Source organism: Giraffa tippelskirchi, chromosome 13 (assembly GCF_054371585.1).
Source record: "Giraffa tippelskirchi isolate mGirTip1 chromosome 13, T2T-mGirTip1v1.2.pri, whole genome shotgun sequence".
NCBI classification, from domain to species: domain Eukaryota; kingdom Metazoa; phylum Chordata; class Mammalia; order Artiodactyla; family Giraffidae; genus Giraffa; species Giraffa tippelskirchi.
This window is the reverse complement of record NC_137287.1, coordinates 93,325,910-93,339,236: the sequence shown is the minus strand read 5'-3', so window position 1 is coordinate 93,339,236 and position 13,327 is coordinate 93,325,910. Positions and strand designations below refer to the sequence as shown.

Below are 13,327 nucleotides of genomic sequence, written 5' to 3'. Positions count from 1 at the left end.
ACTTGTGTTCTTTTTGATGACAGCTCTTCTGACAGGTGTGATATCTCATTGTCATTTTTAACTTCGCATCTGGTCCCATCACTTCATGGGAAATAGATGGGAAAACAGTGGAAACAGTGTCAGACTTTATGTTTTTGGGCTCCAAAATCACTGCAGATGGTGATTGCAGCCATGAAATTAAAAGATGCTTACTCCTTGGAAGGAAAGTTATGACCAACCTAGATAGCATATTAAAAAGCAGAGACATTACTTTGCTAACAAAGGTCCGTCTAGTCAAGGCTATGTCATGTATGGATGTGAGAGTTGGACTGTGAAGAAAGCTGAGCGCCGAAGAATTGATGCTTTTGAACTGTGGTGTTGGAGAAGACTCTTGAGAGTCCCTTGGACTGCAAGGAGATCCAACCAGTCCATCCTAGGGTGTTCATTGGAAGGACTGATGTTGAAGCTGACACTCCAATACTTGGGCCACCTCATGTGAAGAGTTGACTCATTGGAAAAGACCCTGATGCTGGCAAGGATTGGGGGCAGTAGGAGAAGGGGACGACAGAGGATGAGATGGCTGGATGGCATCACCGACTCGATGGACATGAGTTTGAGTAAACTCTGGGAGTTGGTGATGGACAGGGAGGCCTGGCGTGCTGCGATCCATGGGGTCGCAAAGAGTCGGACATGACTGAGCTACTGAACTGAACTGATGATTAACTATGTTGAGCATCTTTTCATATGCCTACTGGCCATCTGTATTTCTTCTTTGGAAAAATGTGTATTCAGGTCTTCTGCCCATTTTTTAATTAAGTTGATAGCTTTTGCTTTTTTTTTATTGAGTTGTATGAGCAGTTTATATATTTTGAATATTACCCCTTATTGGTCATATCATTTGCAAATATATTCTTCCATTCAGTAGGTTGTCTTTTTGTTTTGTCAGTGATTCCCTTTGCTGTGCAAAAACTTTTAGATTAAATTAAATTTGTTTTTGCTTTTGTTTCTTCTGCCTTAGGAGAAAAAAAGTGCTTTAATTTATGTCAAAGAGTGTTCTGCCTATGTTCTCTTCTAGGAGTTTCATTATTTCCATTGTTACATTTAGGTCTTTAGTCCATTTTTAGTTTATTTTTGTATATGGTGTGAGAAAATGTTCTAATTTCTGTCTTTCACATATGGCTGTCCAGTTTCCGCAGCATCACCTGTTGAAGAAATGGTCTTTTTCCCATATATATTCTGCCTCCTTTATCATAGACTAATTGTGTGTGGGTTTATTTCTGGGCTCTCTAGTTTGTTCCATTGATCTGTGTGTCTGTTTTTGTGTCAGTACCATGCTGTTTTGATTACTGTAGCTTTGCCATATAGTCTGAAGTCAAGGAGTGTACCCTTGTCTTAGTCCGGCTTAAAAAAAAGTTAATACCTTTAGCAACTTTGTTGTGAACTGCAAAAAACAAGCAAGGTAACATGTAGATCTTACCTTCTGATAGCTTACATTTATAGTGTAATGACCCTTCACTTTAAGTTAGTAAACTGGTCAACACTTAACCTATTATACATTTTTTATGTCTCTTGGGCATAGGAAAGGAGAAATGACCCTTGCTTTGTGGTTGTCCCTGCCCCGTGGAAGGCAGGAGCACTCATTGTCTTATGTGTGTGCACTCATACAGTATGTTGTGTACAATCCTATAGTGTTGTGTGTTCTCACTCAATATTAAGCAAGTAAGAGTTAGTATTCTTGAAAGTAGACCTTCTTGGTGTACTGAGAATCAGTCATGTCCTGATTCCCATGTTACTGTGAGTGCTTCAAGCATGGATGCCTCTTGAGAATGACATTCAGGGTCCATGACTTACTTGTTCTTTTAAATGTCCTTGAAGGTAGATCATCATCAACTTCTGCTTGTGGGTCTGATTTTTGAAAGTCAAGAGTGTGAGTCATGGAAAGTAGGATAGATAAAGGTAGGTTATCATTGGAGAAGGAAATGGCCACCCACTCCAGTATTCTCGCCTGGAGAATGGACAGAGGAGCCTGGTGGGCTACAGTCCATGGGGTCACAAAGAGTCAGACATGACTGAGCGACTAACATTACATTATTATTATTATCATTCTAAGTGGTGCTGTTTTGAGTCAGAAGGAAAAGGTGTTAACCATGAGGTCAAGAAAGATTTCCTTATATAGCTCTTAGACAGTGCTGGAGGCCATTCTGAAGAGGTGTGCTCTAAGTATGTGAAGCCTTGCCTGAGAGTGGCTTCATAATAAATATGTAGCCTCCCTCCCAAGGCGATGACTTTGAAGGGCTACTCATTTGAATATGTTATATTTGTTAACAGATAGAGGAGTTTGTTCGGTAGTTATCATATAGAGCTTAATCTCTGGAGCAAGATTACCTTGACTCCATGTAGAATGGTATATACTTGTATATTCATGAGCTAGTTATTGAGCCTCTCTGAGCTTTACTTTCCTCATCTGTAAAACAGACACAGTTATACCTACTTCATAGTGTCATGAAGGGTAAATGAGATCCCAGTGAAAAATGTGCTTAATGAGAAATGGGGTGAATATTGTTAGCTCTTACAGACCCATCCCATTTCCCTTGGGTCACATTAGGAAGATGTCATTTAACCCAGGACAGGAGACTACCCACATGACAAATGCATGTTCAATTACAGCGGTCCTAGTCAGTGGTTGTCACAAAGAATCACATAAATCTGTTAGTCCTCAGCTGGGCATTTTGGCCTTTAGTTAACATAAGCTGACTGGCTGTTCTCTTGCTTATTGCCAAGGGGAAAGATCTAAGGGGGAGGAGGCTAGTTGAAAGCCTGACTCCTTGGCAGTGGTACTAGGTGAGGAATTTGCTGAGGACTTCAGTTAGAGCCAAACACCCAGCATCTTGTGACTGTTGGGAGAAGAAAAAAGAACAATTTAACTTGCTTTCTTCTTTGTATTCAGAGAAACGTTTGATTTATGTTTCTATCTTATGTGGAGGCTTTTCCCTTGAGGGAGTAGTGGGGGTTGGGCCATACCACCTTTCTTCCTCAGCAGTCCTAGAGCTGGGTTGCAGGGTAGACACATTCCTGTCAATGTATAGGCCCCTTTTGCTCTTTCCCCTGCAAAACACCAGCCAGGACACAGCTCCATACAGCCCTCCTGGGAGAGGGTGAAGCAGATACACTTGGACAGGAATGTCAGGGGAGAGTCTGTGCATTTGGTTCTTGAAAAAGGGTTATTTGTGTAGACGTGGGTTCTTTAGTGGGCAGTACGCTTGGCTATGTAGAGCGCTTGAAAGGGCAGTTTCCCACACACAGGCACCAGACATTTTACTTTGTTCTAAGCAGGGGTTCAGTAAGAGAGCTTCTGGGCCCATCCTACCTCCTGTGTCTGGAGGCAAGGAAGCTGACTGCCCAGGTTCATTTTGCCATCCCCAAACCTCCATTTTGTTGGTGCAGCCTCAGTACAAAACTGAGTACCACATTAATTCACCAAGGAACAGGTGCCACGGGCTCAGCATATCCGGGAACACTTTGGAGATGGTGAGTATTGAGTTAGAACCCTTAGGTCTGAGATGGAGGTGGGCTGAGTGAATGTGTTTTCAGTCTCCTGGGATCTCTTTGCAGGTCTATAACTTGACCCAGGAGTTCTTCCGGCATGGTAAACCAGTTAATGCTGAGAGTCAGAACAGCGTGGGGGTGTTCACCCGAGAGGAGGTGCGCAACCGCATCAGGGATGACCCTGATGATCCAGAGGCCACCAAGCGCCTGAAACTCGCCATGATCCAACAGTACCTGAAGGTATCTTTGCCATCTCGGAGCTCTGTTGAGTACAAATGCCAGAATGAGAAAGACTGACCCTGGGGAAGTTGGGTCCGAGGAGGGCAGCACTGCCCTAAAGTCCTGCTTCTATCCCTGCCCAGCCTTGGCGGTCACCTGGCTCCCCTCTGGCTCTTCCCACAGGTGGAAAGCTGTGAGAGTAGCTCGCACAGCATGGATGAGGTGTCCCTGAGCGCCTTTGGGGAATGGACTGAGATTCCTGGTGCCCACCACGTCATCCCCTCTGGCTTCATGCGGGTTGTGGAGCTGCTGGCTGAGGGCATCCCAGCCCACGTCATCCAGCTGGGGAAACCCGTCCGTTGTGTTCACTGGGACCAGGCCTCATCCCGCCCTCGGGGCCCTGAGATTGAGCCCCGGGATGAGGGTGACCATAATCATGATGCCGGGGAGGGCAGTCAGGGTGGAGAGGAGCCCCGGGAGGAGAGGCAGGATGAGGATGAGCAGTGGCCAGTGGTGGTGGAGTGCGAGGACTGCGAGGTGATCCCGGCAGACCATGTGATTGTGACCGTGTCGCTGGGCGTGCTCAAGAGGCAGCATGCCAGCTTCTTTCGGCCAGGCCTGCCCGCCGAGAAGGTGGCTGCCATCCACCGACTGGGCATCGGCACCACTGACAAGATCTTTCTAGAATTTGAGGAGCCTTTCTGGGGCCCCGAGTGCAACAGCCTACGGTTTGTGTGGGAGGACGAGGCGGAGAGCTGCACGCTCACCTACCCGCCCGAGCTTTGGTACCGCAAGATCTGTGGCTTTGATGTCCTCTACCCGCCTGAGCGCTACGGCCACGTGCTGAGTGGCTGGATCTGTGGGGAGGAGGCCCTTGTCATGGAGAAGTGTGATGACGAGGCAGTGGCCGAGATCTGCACAGAGATGCTGCGGCAGTTCACAGGTGCGTCCCTGTCCTTGTCCCGCTGCCGGCTCAACAGGCCTCGCTCCTCTAGACCCTCTGAGTCTCCTGAACCAGTACTAGCATCCTCATCCCCTGGTTGTGAAACTGAGTGGTGTACCCCTTGGAAGAGATGCTGTAGGGCACTGTGTCTTGGCTTTGGCCTCCTAAATTTCAAGCTCTCTCCATTTGGAATTTGAGACACTCAAGATCACAGGCTCTGTTTCTAAGGCTGATGGTGAAAAACTCAGATATCACCCCAAAACCTCAGATTGCCCACTTCCTACTCATGTTGTCTTGCTAAGAGATGGACTTGTGGTTGTTTTGTCTGATTTTTAGTTGAACATCTTTCCTGCACTATCTCAGAAGAGCCCCACAAGAACCCCTGAAGTTGGAAGGGGGAACATGATTATCTGGGATGTTTTTCAGATGGGAAAATTAAGGCCCACGGAGAGGAGGTGTTTTTCTGGGGGATTACAATGAGACATTGAGGGGTATACAGCTTGAACCCCAGCCTCCCTCCCCCCCTTCTTCATGCCTGGCCTTCCTGGAGCCCCCGAGGTACAATGGGAGCTGTCTGCTCAGGAGTGTCTTCTGTTTGCAGCCATTTCTTATCCTCCCTCCCCTTGGCTCTTCTCACTCCCCAACAGGGAACCCCAACATCCCAAAGCCTCGGCGAATCCTGCGCTCGGCCTGGGGCAGCAACCCCTACTTCCGAGGATCCTATTCATACACCCAGGTGGGCTCAAGTGGGGCAGATGTGGAGAAGCTGGCCAAGCCCCTGCCGTACACAGAGAGCTCCAAGACAGCGGTGAGTGTGGGTGTGCTGGGTAGGTGAGGGGTTGTGGGGTGAGGGGTCTGTGAGGGGTGGGTGTTTTGTATGTGTGTTTGGTCCAGGGGAGGAGTGCCAAGGTAAGATAGGTGGAGTAGCTCCTGTAATGATGGAGAAAACAAGGAAAAGTACGCTTAACATCTGGAAGAACAAGCACAGTCACACTAGGATATCTTAAATGCTTTCTTGAGGTTATAAAAACTGAGCCTTTTAATTCTATGCTGTCCAATATGGTAGCCGTTAGCCACATTTAATTTAGTTAAAATCTAAAGTAATAAATACAACATTTTGTTCCTCAGTTGCATTAGCCAGATTTGAAGTTTGAGAGCCACCTGTTGCTCATGGTTGCCACGTTAAGAGTGTGTCACTATAGAGCATTTCTGTCATTGTGGAAAGTTCTGTTGGGCAGCACTGACACAGTACGTTTTGCTTATTTCCCCCAGTTTGTTTTAGAAAATAAAACAAAATACTGACCTTCCCCCAAATTATAGTAACTATGTAGTAGAACATATAGAAAAATAATAAATTGAAATTATCTATATATATTTCTGCTCCTATAAAGTAGATTTTGAGTTCCCTCTACCAAGCCTACCCATACAATAAATGTTAAAACCCCAACAGAATTATATTTAAAATAATTCTCTGGTGTAATTGATGAAGAAGATTGCAGTTAAACAATGTGTTGTGCCTGTCCTGGCTGTGCTTAGGAAAGGCTGCTGCTATAGCCATCCTCCTTCTCTTGTCCCCTGCTTCATTTAGGACTAGTGCATATAACAAAAAGCAAAACAAACTGTGGTTTAAACAAGACAGAAGTTTACTTAGGTCACACAAAAGGAAATCTGGAGGTAGATGTTGGGGCCCAGCATCAGTAGCACCTGGCTCCATCTTCCAGACCACCTTGTGATCCAAGAGGGCAGTGGAGGCTGCTGCTCTCATTCTCATGTCTGTATCAGGCTGATGAGTGAAAGAAGGGAACCCTTGGGAGGAGTCAGTGTCCCTAAGCAATAGTGCACTTGAAGTTGATTGGCTAGAACTTAGTCACATGACTCTACCAGCTGCTACAGAGACTGGGATACATCTTTTTTTTTTTCCTGGATGGCAGTGGTGGTGGTGGTTTGGTCGCTAAGTCATGTCTAACTCTTGCGACCCCACGGACTGTAGTCTGCCAGGCTCTTCTGTCCATGGACCCAGTTAAAGGTCAGGATTTTTGTTACTGAGGAGAAAGATAAAGGATGTGGAGTAAGTGGCTTGCCCTCTGCCAAAATATGTGCCCCCCTTTCAGCTTAACCACCTCTGCAGGCTGTTTATTGGTGGATTAAAACCTCACTACTGAAGGTGGGTGGTCCATGGGCCAGCAGCACTGGCGCCATATGGGAGCATATTAGACATGCAGACTTGCAGCCCCACCCCAGACCTGATGAATGAAAACCTCGTTCTACAAGGTCCCCAACTGGTACCTTACACATTCAGCTTGAGGTATATTGGAATAAAATCCAAACTCAAGCTTGGAATGCAAGCATTTGTTCTATGCTTGGACCCCACCTAAACAGCCTGCTTTCTTGATGTTAACCTTGGCTCTCACCAAGATGGTGATGATTCTCACCATCTTCTAGACAAGGCCTGCTTTGGTGCATTTCTGCCCCCATTTTTCCTTCTTCCTGAAACATCCTTTGCCTGTTTATTTATCCAGCATCTTCTGAGAAGAAGCCCAAAGGTCCTGTCCTCTGGGAAGCTTTGTGTGATCTCCCTGACAGAGGGCCTCTTTTCTGGGCTCTCAGCACCTCGCCCAAACACCCATCACGTCACATATGATGCCATTTAGTAATTGGGTTTCGTGTCTGGCTTCCCCACCAGCAAGGAAGCTCCTCAAAGCAGCTGCCTGGTCACCTTTTATCTTCCAAGTGCCCAGAACAGTCCCTGGAACCTAATAGGGGCTCCATAAAGGTTTGTTAAATTACTGCCTAACTTTATCGAGTTCTTATATTCTTTCAGGTTCTGAGTCCTTTAGATACATTATTTCACTTAATCCTTGCAATCACCTTCAGAAGTAGATGGTATAAACTCATTTTGGAGATGAAGAAATCAAAGCTTAGGGAGGTTAAATCTTTCCCCAAGTTCAGTAGTAAGAGGCAGTGTGAATTTCTGAAATTGTAGAACCAGGACTCACAAAAACCTCAGAGCAAAAACGACTGAGGCCCGGATGTTTGGGGAAGAAGCAGGGGAAGATGGGCCGGTGGGATGGGCAGCTCCTCATCCTGTGGAAATAGCAGTGCCTGCATCTCAGATGCCCGCTTATTCCTTTCTAACTTGTAGTATGGATGGGGGTTCTGGGGCAGACAGGTAGCCTTTCTTGCTCCTCCATCTTCACTTCCCTGTCCCCCTGCCCAGCCTATGCAGGTGCTGTTCTCAGGTGAGGCCACCCATCGCAAGTACTATTCCACCACCCATGGTGCTCTGCTCTCTGGCCAGCGTGAGGCTGCCCGTCTCATTGAGATGTACCGAGACCTCTTCCAGCAGGAGACCTGAGTGCCTCATTGCTGCCGAGCGTTTCCTTAAAGAACCACTAACTCGTGACTGCCAGCCCTGCCCGTTGCTGCTGTGTTCTCCTCATTTCCTAATCCTCTGTAGAATGGATTTGTATCTTTTGTAGAGCTAGACATCTAACTGACTTCAGACCTGGCCCTGTAGCTTCTTCTTTTCTCCTTCCTGGGTGGTGACCAGGGTGGGGTCCGTTGATTTACCTCTGTGCTCTGATCTCTGACCTCCCTATGCTTCCCCTCATCTCTAACCTTGTTATTGTAAGTGCCTTCGATACTTTGCATTTTGGGATAATAAAAGAGGCTTGCCCTTCCTGTGCTCCTCAGCTTCTCTCTCCCGTTTTTCTTAGCCTCGTGTGTGTGTGTGTGTGTGTGTGTACATGTGTGTGTATGTATGTCTTTATGTGTTTGTCATATCTTCTTTGAGGGGATAATGGGGCCAGCTGTGGTCTGGTTATACCCCCAGAAAGGAAGATGTCTGCCTTTAGTGGAAGGGGCATCCTCTCACCCCAATCTGTTTGTGATTGTTTCCCTTCTGCCAGTGAGACCCTTTAGGAGTAAGGGCCCCTCATTACCCAGCCCCAACTCCTTCAAGATAGTCCTGGGTCTGCCTGCTGGCCTTTTGTTGGACTTCTCAGAGCCTGATTGGGTAACATAGCCACATGGAGTGAAGGTGAGTTTTATGGGAGGGGACACCTGTTGTGGCTCCATGCCAAGCTCAGATGTGTTAATTATTAATCAATGTCATCTAGCCAGAAGGCCCTGGTTCTGCCCTTGGGATGCTCCAGTTTACTTTTGGGAAGTTGGGTAGTACAGCCATTTTTGGTGAGTGAAAACATACACACTCATATACACCCCATATATATCCACACACACATACATCACTCCTACACAGATACACTACCCTACACCCTTACACCTGTACACAAGTACAACTATACACACATGCATAAAACCTTAAAGAACATTTAGTCATTTTCTTACTCCAGATTTCTAGCGACAGAGTTTGAATTCTACAGAGTTGAGGGGTTGGGTGATGGAGGATGTGATGAAAAGCCGGGTGCACCCCCTGGTTTAACTCTGTGTGAGTTTAGGTTGGGTTAGCTCTTCCGAAGTTTAGGTCACTGCCTTTCATATGACTCTATATCCTCTACTCCCTCACCTTAGGCTGTGGTGAAGATGTCCAACACATGGATATGCCTCTACACTCCTCCCTGTGCCTGTCTGCACACCCCTACATGCACACCCACCTGCATGCACATACACCCTGCCCTGCCCTGCCCCCAACACCTACATGCACACGTCAAAGAGGCATCCTTGTTTTGTGAAGGTTGACCTACCCGACATCCTTCATGGAGTTTATGTTAGGGATTCATATTCACCTTATGGGTAACTTGAAAAATTGTAAGTATATGTTTAAAATATTTTTTGAATAGAGGATCTATCAATGTAGTTCAGGCTCAAAAGTCATAATAGGATACACTGAACAACCTCCTCCCACAGCTGTCCCCAGTACCACTGCCACTCCCAATGGCAGTGTTATTATATTATATATATTAGCATATTGTGTATCCATTTCTAGATATGTTATTATAAATATATACCCTTCACTCTTTTTATGTGAAAGTGACAAAGTATCCATCCTGTTCTGCATTTTGCTTGTTTTAGTTAACATAATTTGTCTCGGAGATCTTACCATACTGGTACTTAAATGGACAATGTAAATTTGGATCTTACTTTGGTCAAAGGGTGTCTGTCTCCCTCCTGGCCAGAGTTGTGTTGCAGGAAGCACCTCCTATTAACTTCACCTTTGGAGGCACTGATCCAGTCTTGACCCCTCCCCATGTCCTGGATTTTCCCCACTAACTGTGCTGGGATGGACAGAAGTGGCCCATCCTATAAGTATGAAGGATGAAAATAATACGTAGAATTTCCAAATCACAAGTATAGGAATTTAAAGAACTCTATGAGGATGAAGTTTATTTGGTGATTGCAAGTTGGGGAGCTTCAGGTGTGGGCAAGTCAGGAGGGTAGTCTGACTTGCCCACATCTAAGGGCTAGACGTAGAGTCTCTTAATTTAACATGGATGCCACCTCAGACTGGGGAGAGTGATTCATCCCAGTGAGAAAACAAAACCTCCAGAGAGTTATGTAATGCAAATAAAGCACCTACGTTCACTCAGATAGGTGGTGTGAGACTTGATCCAAGGTCTGTTTGGTGCTACGTGCATGCTAAGTTGCTTCGGTCGTGTCCGACTCTTTGCAACCCTATGGACTGTAGCCCGCAAGGCTCCTCTGTCCATGGAATTCTCCAGGCAAGAATACTGGAATGGGTTGCCATTTCCTTCTCCAGATCTTTCCGACTCAGGGATTGAACCCACGTCTCATGTCTCCTGCATTGGCAGGCAGGTTCTTTACCACTAGTGCCACCTGGGAAGCCCAAGTGCTATACTATTTGGTGCTGCAGTGTAGGGTTATTCTAATTATTGTGTGATAGAAAGAAGAGGCTGGTGCCATTAAAAAAAAAAAAATCTTAGGCCATTATGGACAGAGTGGAACTGGGTGCAACCACACTAGGAGACTGTGTGGCTGATTCTACTAAAGCTGGCCTCGTGCCTGGCAGCATTTCTACTGGCTATACACCCAAGAGAAATGAGTGGATGTGCCCACCTGAAATATGTACCAGAGACTAGACGTACACAGGATGAGTTCCTTGCTGTGACTAGGTTTCTTAAATAGCTGTGGCATTGATTGATACTCAAATGACTCTTATTAGGGGTGTCTAGTATGGCATGCTCAGGCCTACACCCTGTGGCAAAACTGCTACACAATTCTTGTCACTTGTGGGAGGTCACTTGAGAGGGAAGTTCTTTCCTGGCACTGGATTCTGTGTAGAACTGGTTTCATGGTTTCTTGTGCTGTGGGCATCAGCGAATCCACGACCAAGGTGTTTGTTTTGTGGCTTTGTGGAAGCCTCTGAAATGTTCCTTCAGGTTCCCTGAGTGAAGTGCCTCTGGTTTGAGTCACTCTGAGCTTGCTTGGGCCTGTCAAAATGAGCCCATGGGTGATCCCAAGGTGCAAGAGTGAAGTGGGCTGTTGGTTCCGTTCTAGAGAACTGCCTGTCTAACTAATGGTCTGCCAAACATAATGGTAGATTCACATGAAGCGTGTTTTCTCATACTGACCAGCTGGTGTCCCTTCTTCCATGCTTGGCCCTTTTAGCCTGTTCTCCACACAGGAGCCTGTATGATCCTTTTACCAATATGAATCCAGTTATGTGCTTCCCTAGTTCCAGTGACTCCCATCATACTGAGCATAAAAGGTGCTTTCCAGCATCCTGTGTGACCTGTTCTTTGGCCCCACTTCCTTCCATGGCCCCCTTCTGTTGGCCCTGGCTGTCCCGTTTATCTGGAATGCTTGCCCCCAGTAATGCAGGTCTCACTCCCTTGCTGCATCCAGCCCTCTAATCAGCTGTGACTTCTCTAGGAAGACTTCCCTAAGCACCCCATTCACAGCACTCTCAGCACTCCCTATCCTTCCCTTTGCCTGTTTCTTCATAGTCCTTCTCTTTCCATGATGTCATATTTTTTGTTTATTTATATGTCTATTTATTTGTCTATCTACTCCCCTTGCCCCTTCCCCCAGGATATAGCTTGCATTGTCCAAAATAGTGCCTGGTATAGTGGGTTATCAATGAATATTTGCAGAATGAATGAGCAGGTGAATGAAGAAGCTGAGCTGGATAGTATTATCCCCCAGACCCATGCTTGGTGCTGGCCAGCGGTCCTCATGGGCTTCCCTTGTCAGCACCCCTTCAACTCTGACACTTCCCTTCCCCTACCAACTGTCAACAGGCAAAATGGTCTCCTGCTTCACAGACAAAATAGAAGCCACCTGGAGGCAACGTCCTTGACTAATTTACAGACTGCTAGCCTTCACACCCATCCTTTTAGACCCTTCCCAGACACAATGGAAGTGTGTGATCCATCATTTGTGTATTCCATGCCCCAAACTCAGGGACTTTGCTTGTCATTTGCTATCCCATTCTGTCTATTCCATCCTTCCCACTTGAATTTCAGTTTCCTCATGTCTTTCCCATCCCCAGCCCTTGTCTTGCTCCCACTTTTCCTTGCCTTTTTTTCTGGTCAAGCATCACACTAGCATTTTCTACACTTGCTCTCTCTGCATCCTCACTATCCTTACTCTAGCAGTGGTTGGTGGGGGGTCCTCAGGCCACAGAGGGGAGGACTAGGCTGGCTCTCCTTTCCATGGCTGGGAGAGGTGAGGAGGACTCCTAAGCTTTATGAAAGGACAACCTCATGGGCTGAACCACATCCTCTGGTGCCATCTGCTGGCCATGTCAGAATGCAGCCCTCTTGCTGCACAGAGAACATCTGTGTCTGGGATTCTGTGAGCTTTTCTGAATTAAAAAAAATTTTCAACAAATCATAGAATATACCTTAAGTTAATACTGAATAAAGTTAATAAAGTAATATTGCAACTTATTCCAGAGCATCATTTATTTTTCATTCTTAACCTTTTGTAAAAAGAGGCTTTGTTGGCCTCCAGTATGAGACCACCTTACCTGCCTCCTGAGAAACCTGTATGCAGGTCAAGAAGCAACAGTTAGAAATGGACATGGAACAATGGACTGGTTCAAAATTGGGAAAGGAGTCTGTCAAGGCTCTATATTGTCATCTTGCTTGTTTAACTTCTATGCAGAGAACATCATGTGAAATGCCAGGCTGGAGGAATCACAAGCTAGAATCAAGATTGCCAGGAGAAATATCAATAACCTTAGATGTGCAGATGATACCACTCTAATGGCAGAAAGAGAAGAGGAACTAGAAAGCTTCTTGATGAAGGTGAAAGAGGAGAGTTAAGAAGCTGGCTTAAAACTCAACATTGAAAAATTAAGATCATGAAAAAAAAAAACTCAGAATGGGAGAAAATAATAGCAAATGAAATAAGTGGCAAAAGATTAATTTTCAAAATATATAAGCAACTCATACAAGCCTATATCAGAAAAACAAACAACCCAATCAAAAAGTGGGAAAAGACCTAGACAGACATTTCTTCAAAGAAGACATACAGATGGCTAACAAACAGATGAAAAGATACTCAACATTGTTCATTATTAGAGAAATGCAAATCAAAACTACAATGAGATATCACCTCATGCCAGTCAGAATGGGCATCATCAAAAAGTCTGCAAACAATAAATGATGGAGAGAGTATGGAGAAAAGGGAACCCTCCTGCACTGTTGGTGGGAA

The 13,327-nt window shown here is 45.9% G+C and overlaps 1 protein-coding gene across 7 annotated transcripts in view; it reads left to right on the top strand.

Annotated features, from left to right (window-relative positions):
- Positions 1-8,379, top strand: part of SMOX (spermine oxidase) — a 36,003-nt gene extending 27,624 nt beyond the window's left edge. For 3 of the 7 annotated variants that reach the window (XM_081552343.1, XM_081552342.1, XM_081552345.1), the window contains 4 exons: positions 3,592-3,765; positions 3,928-4,687; positions 5,335-5,495; positions 7,905-8,379. In XM_081552343.1, the coding sequence (XP_081408469.1) occupies positions 3,592-3,765; positions 3,928-4,687; positions 5,335-5,495; positions 7,905-8,042 (1,233 nt within the window). In that variant the 3' untranslated portion in view covers positions 8,043-8,379. Of the gene's footprint in view, positions 1-3,591; positions 3,766-3,927; positions 4,688-5,334; positions 5,496-7,206; positions 7,461-7,904 lie in introns of all 7 variants that reach the window. The other 4 variants (XR_014072118.1, XR_014072119.1, XM_081552341.1 and 1 more) reach the window with 2 other exon arrangements.
- Positions 8,380-13,327: the final 4,948 nt, after the last annotated feature.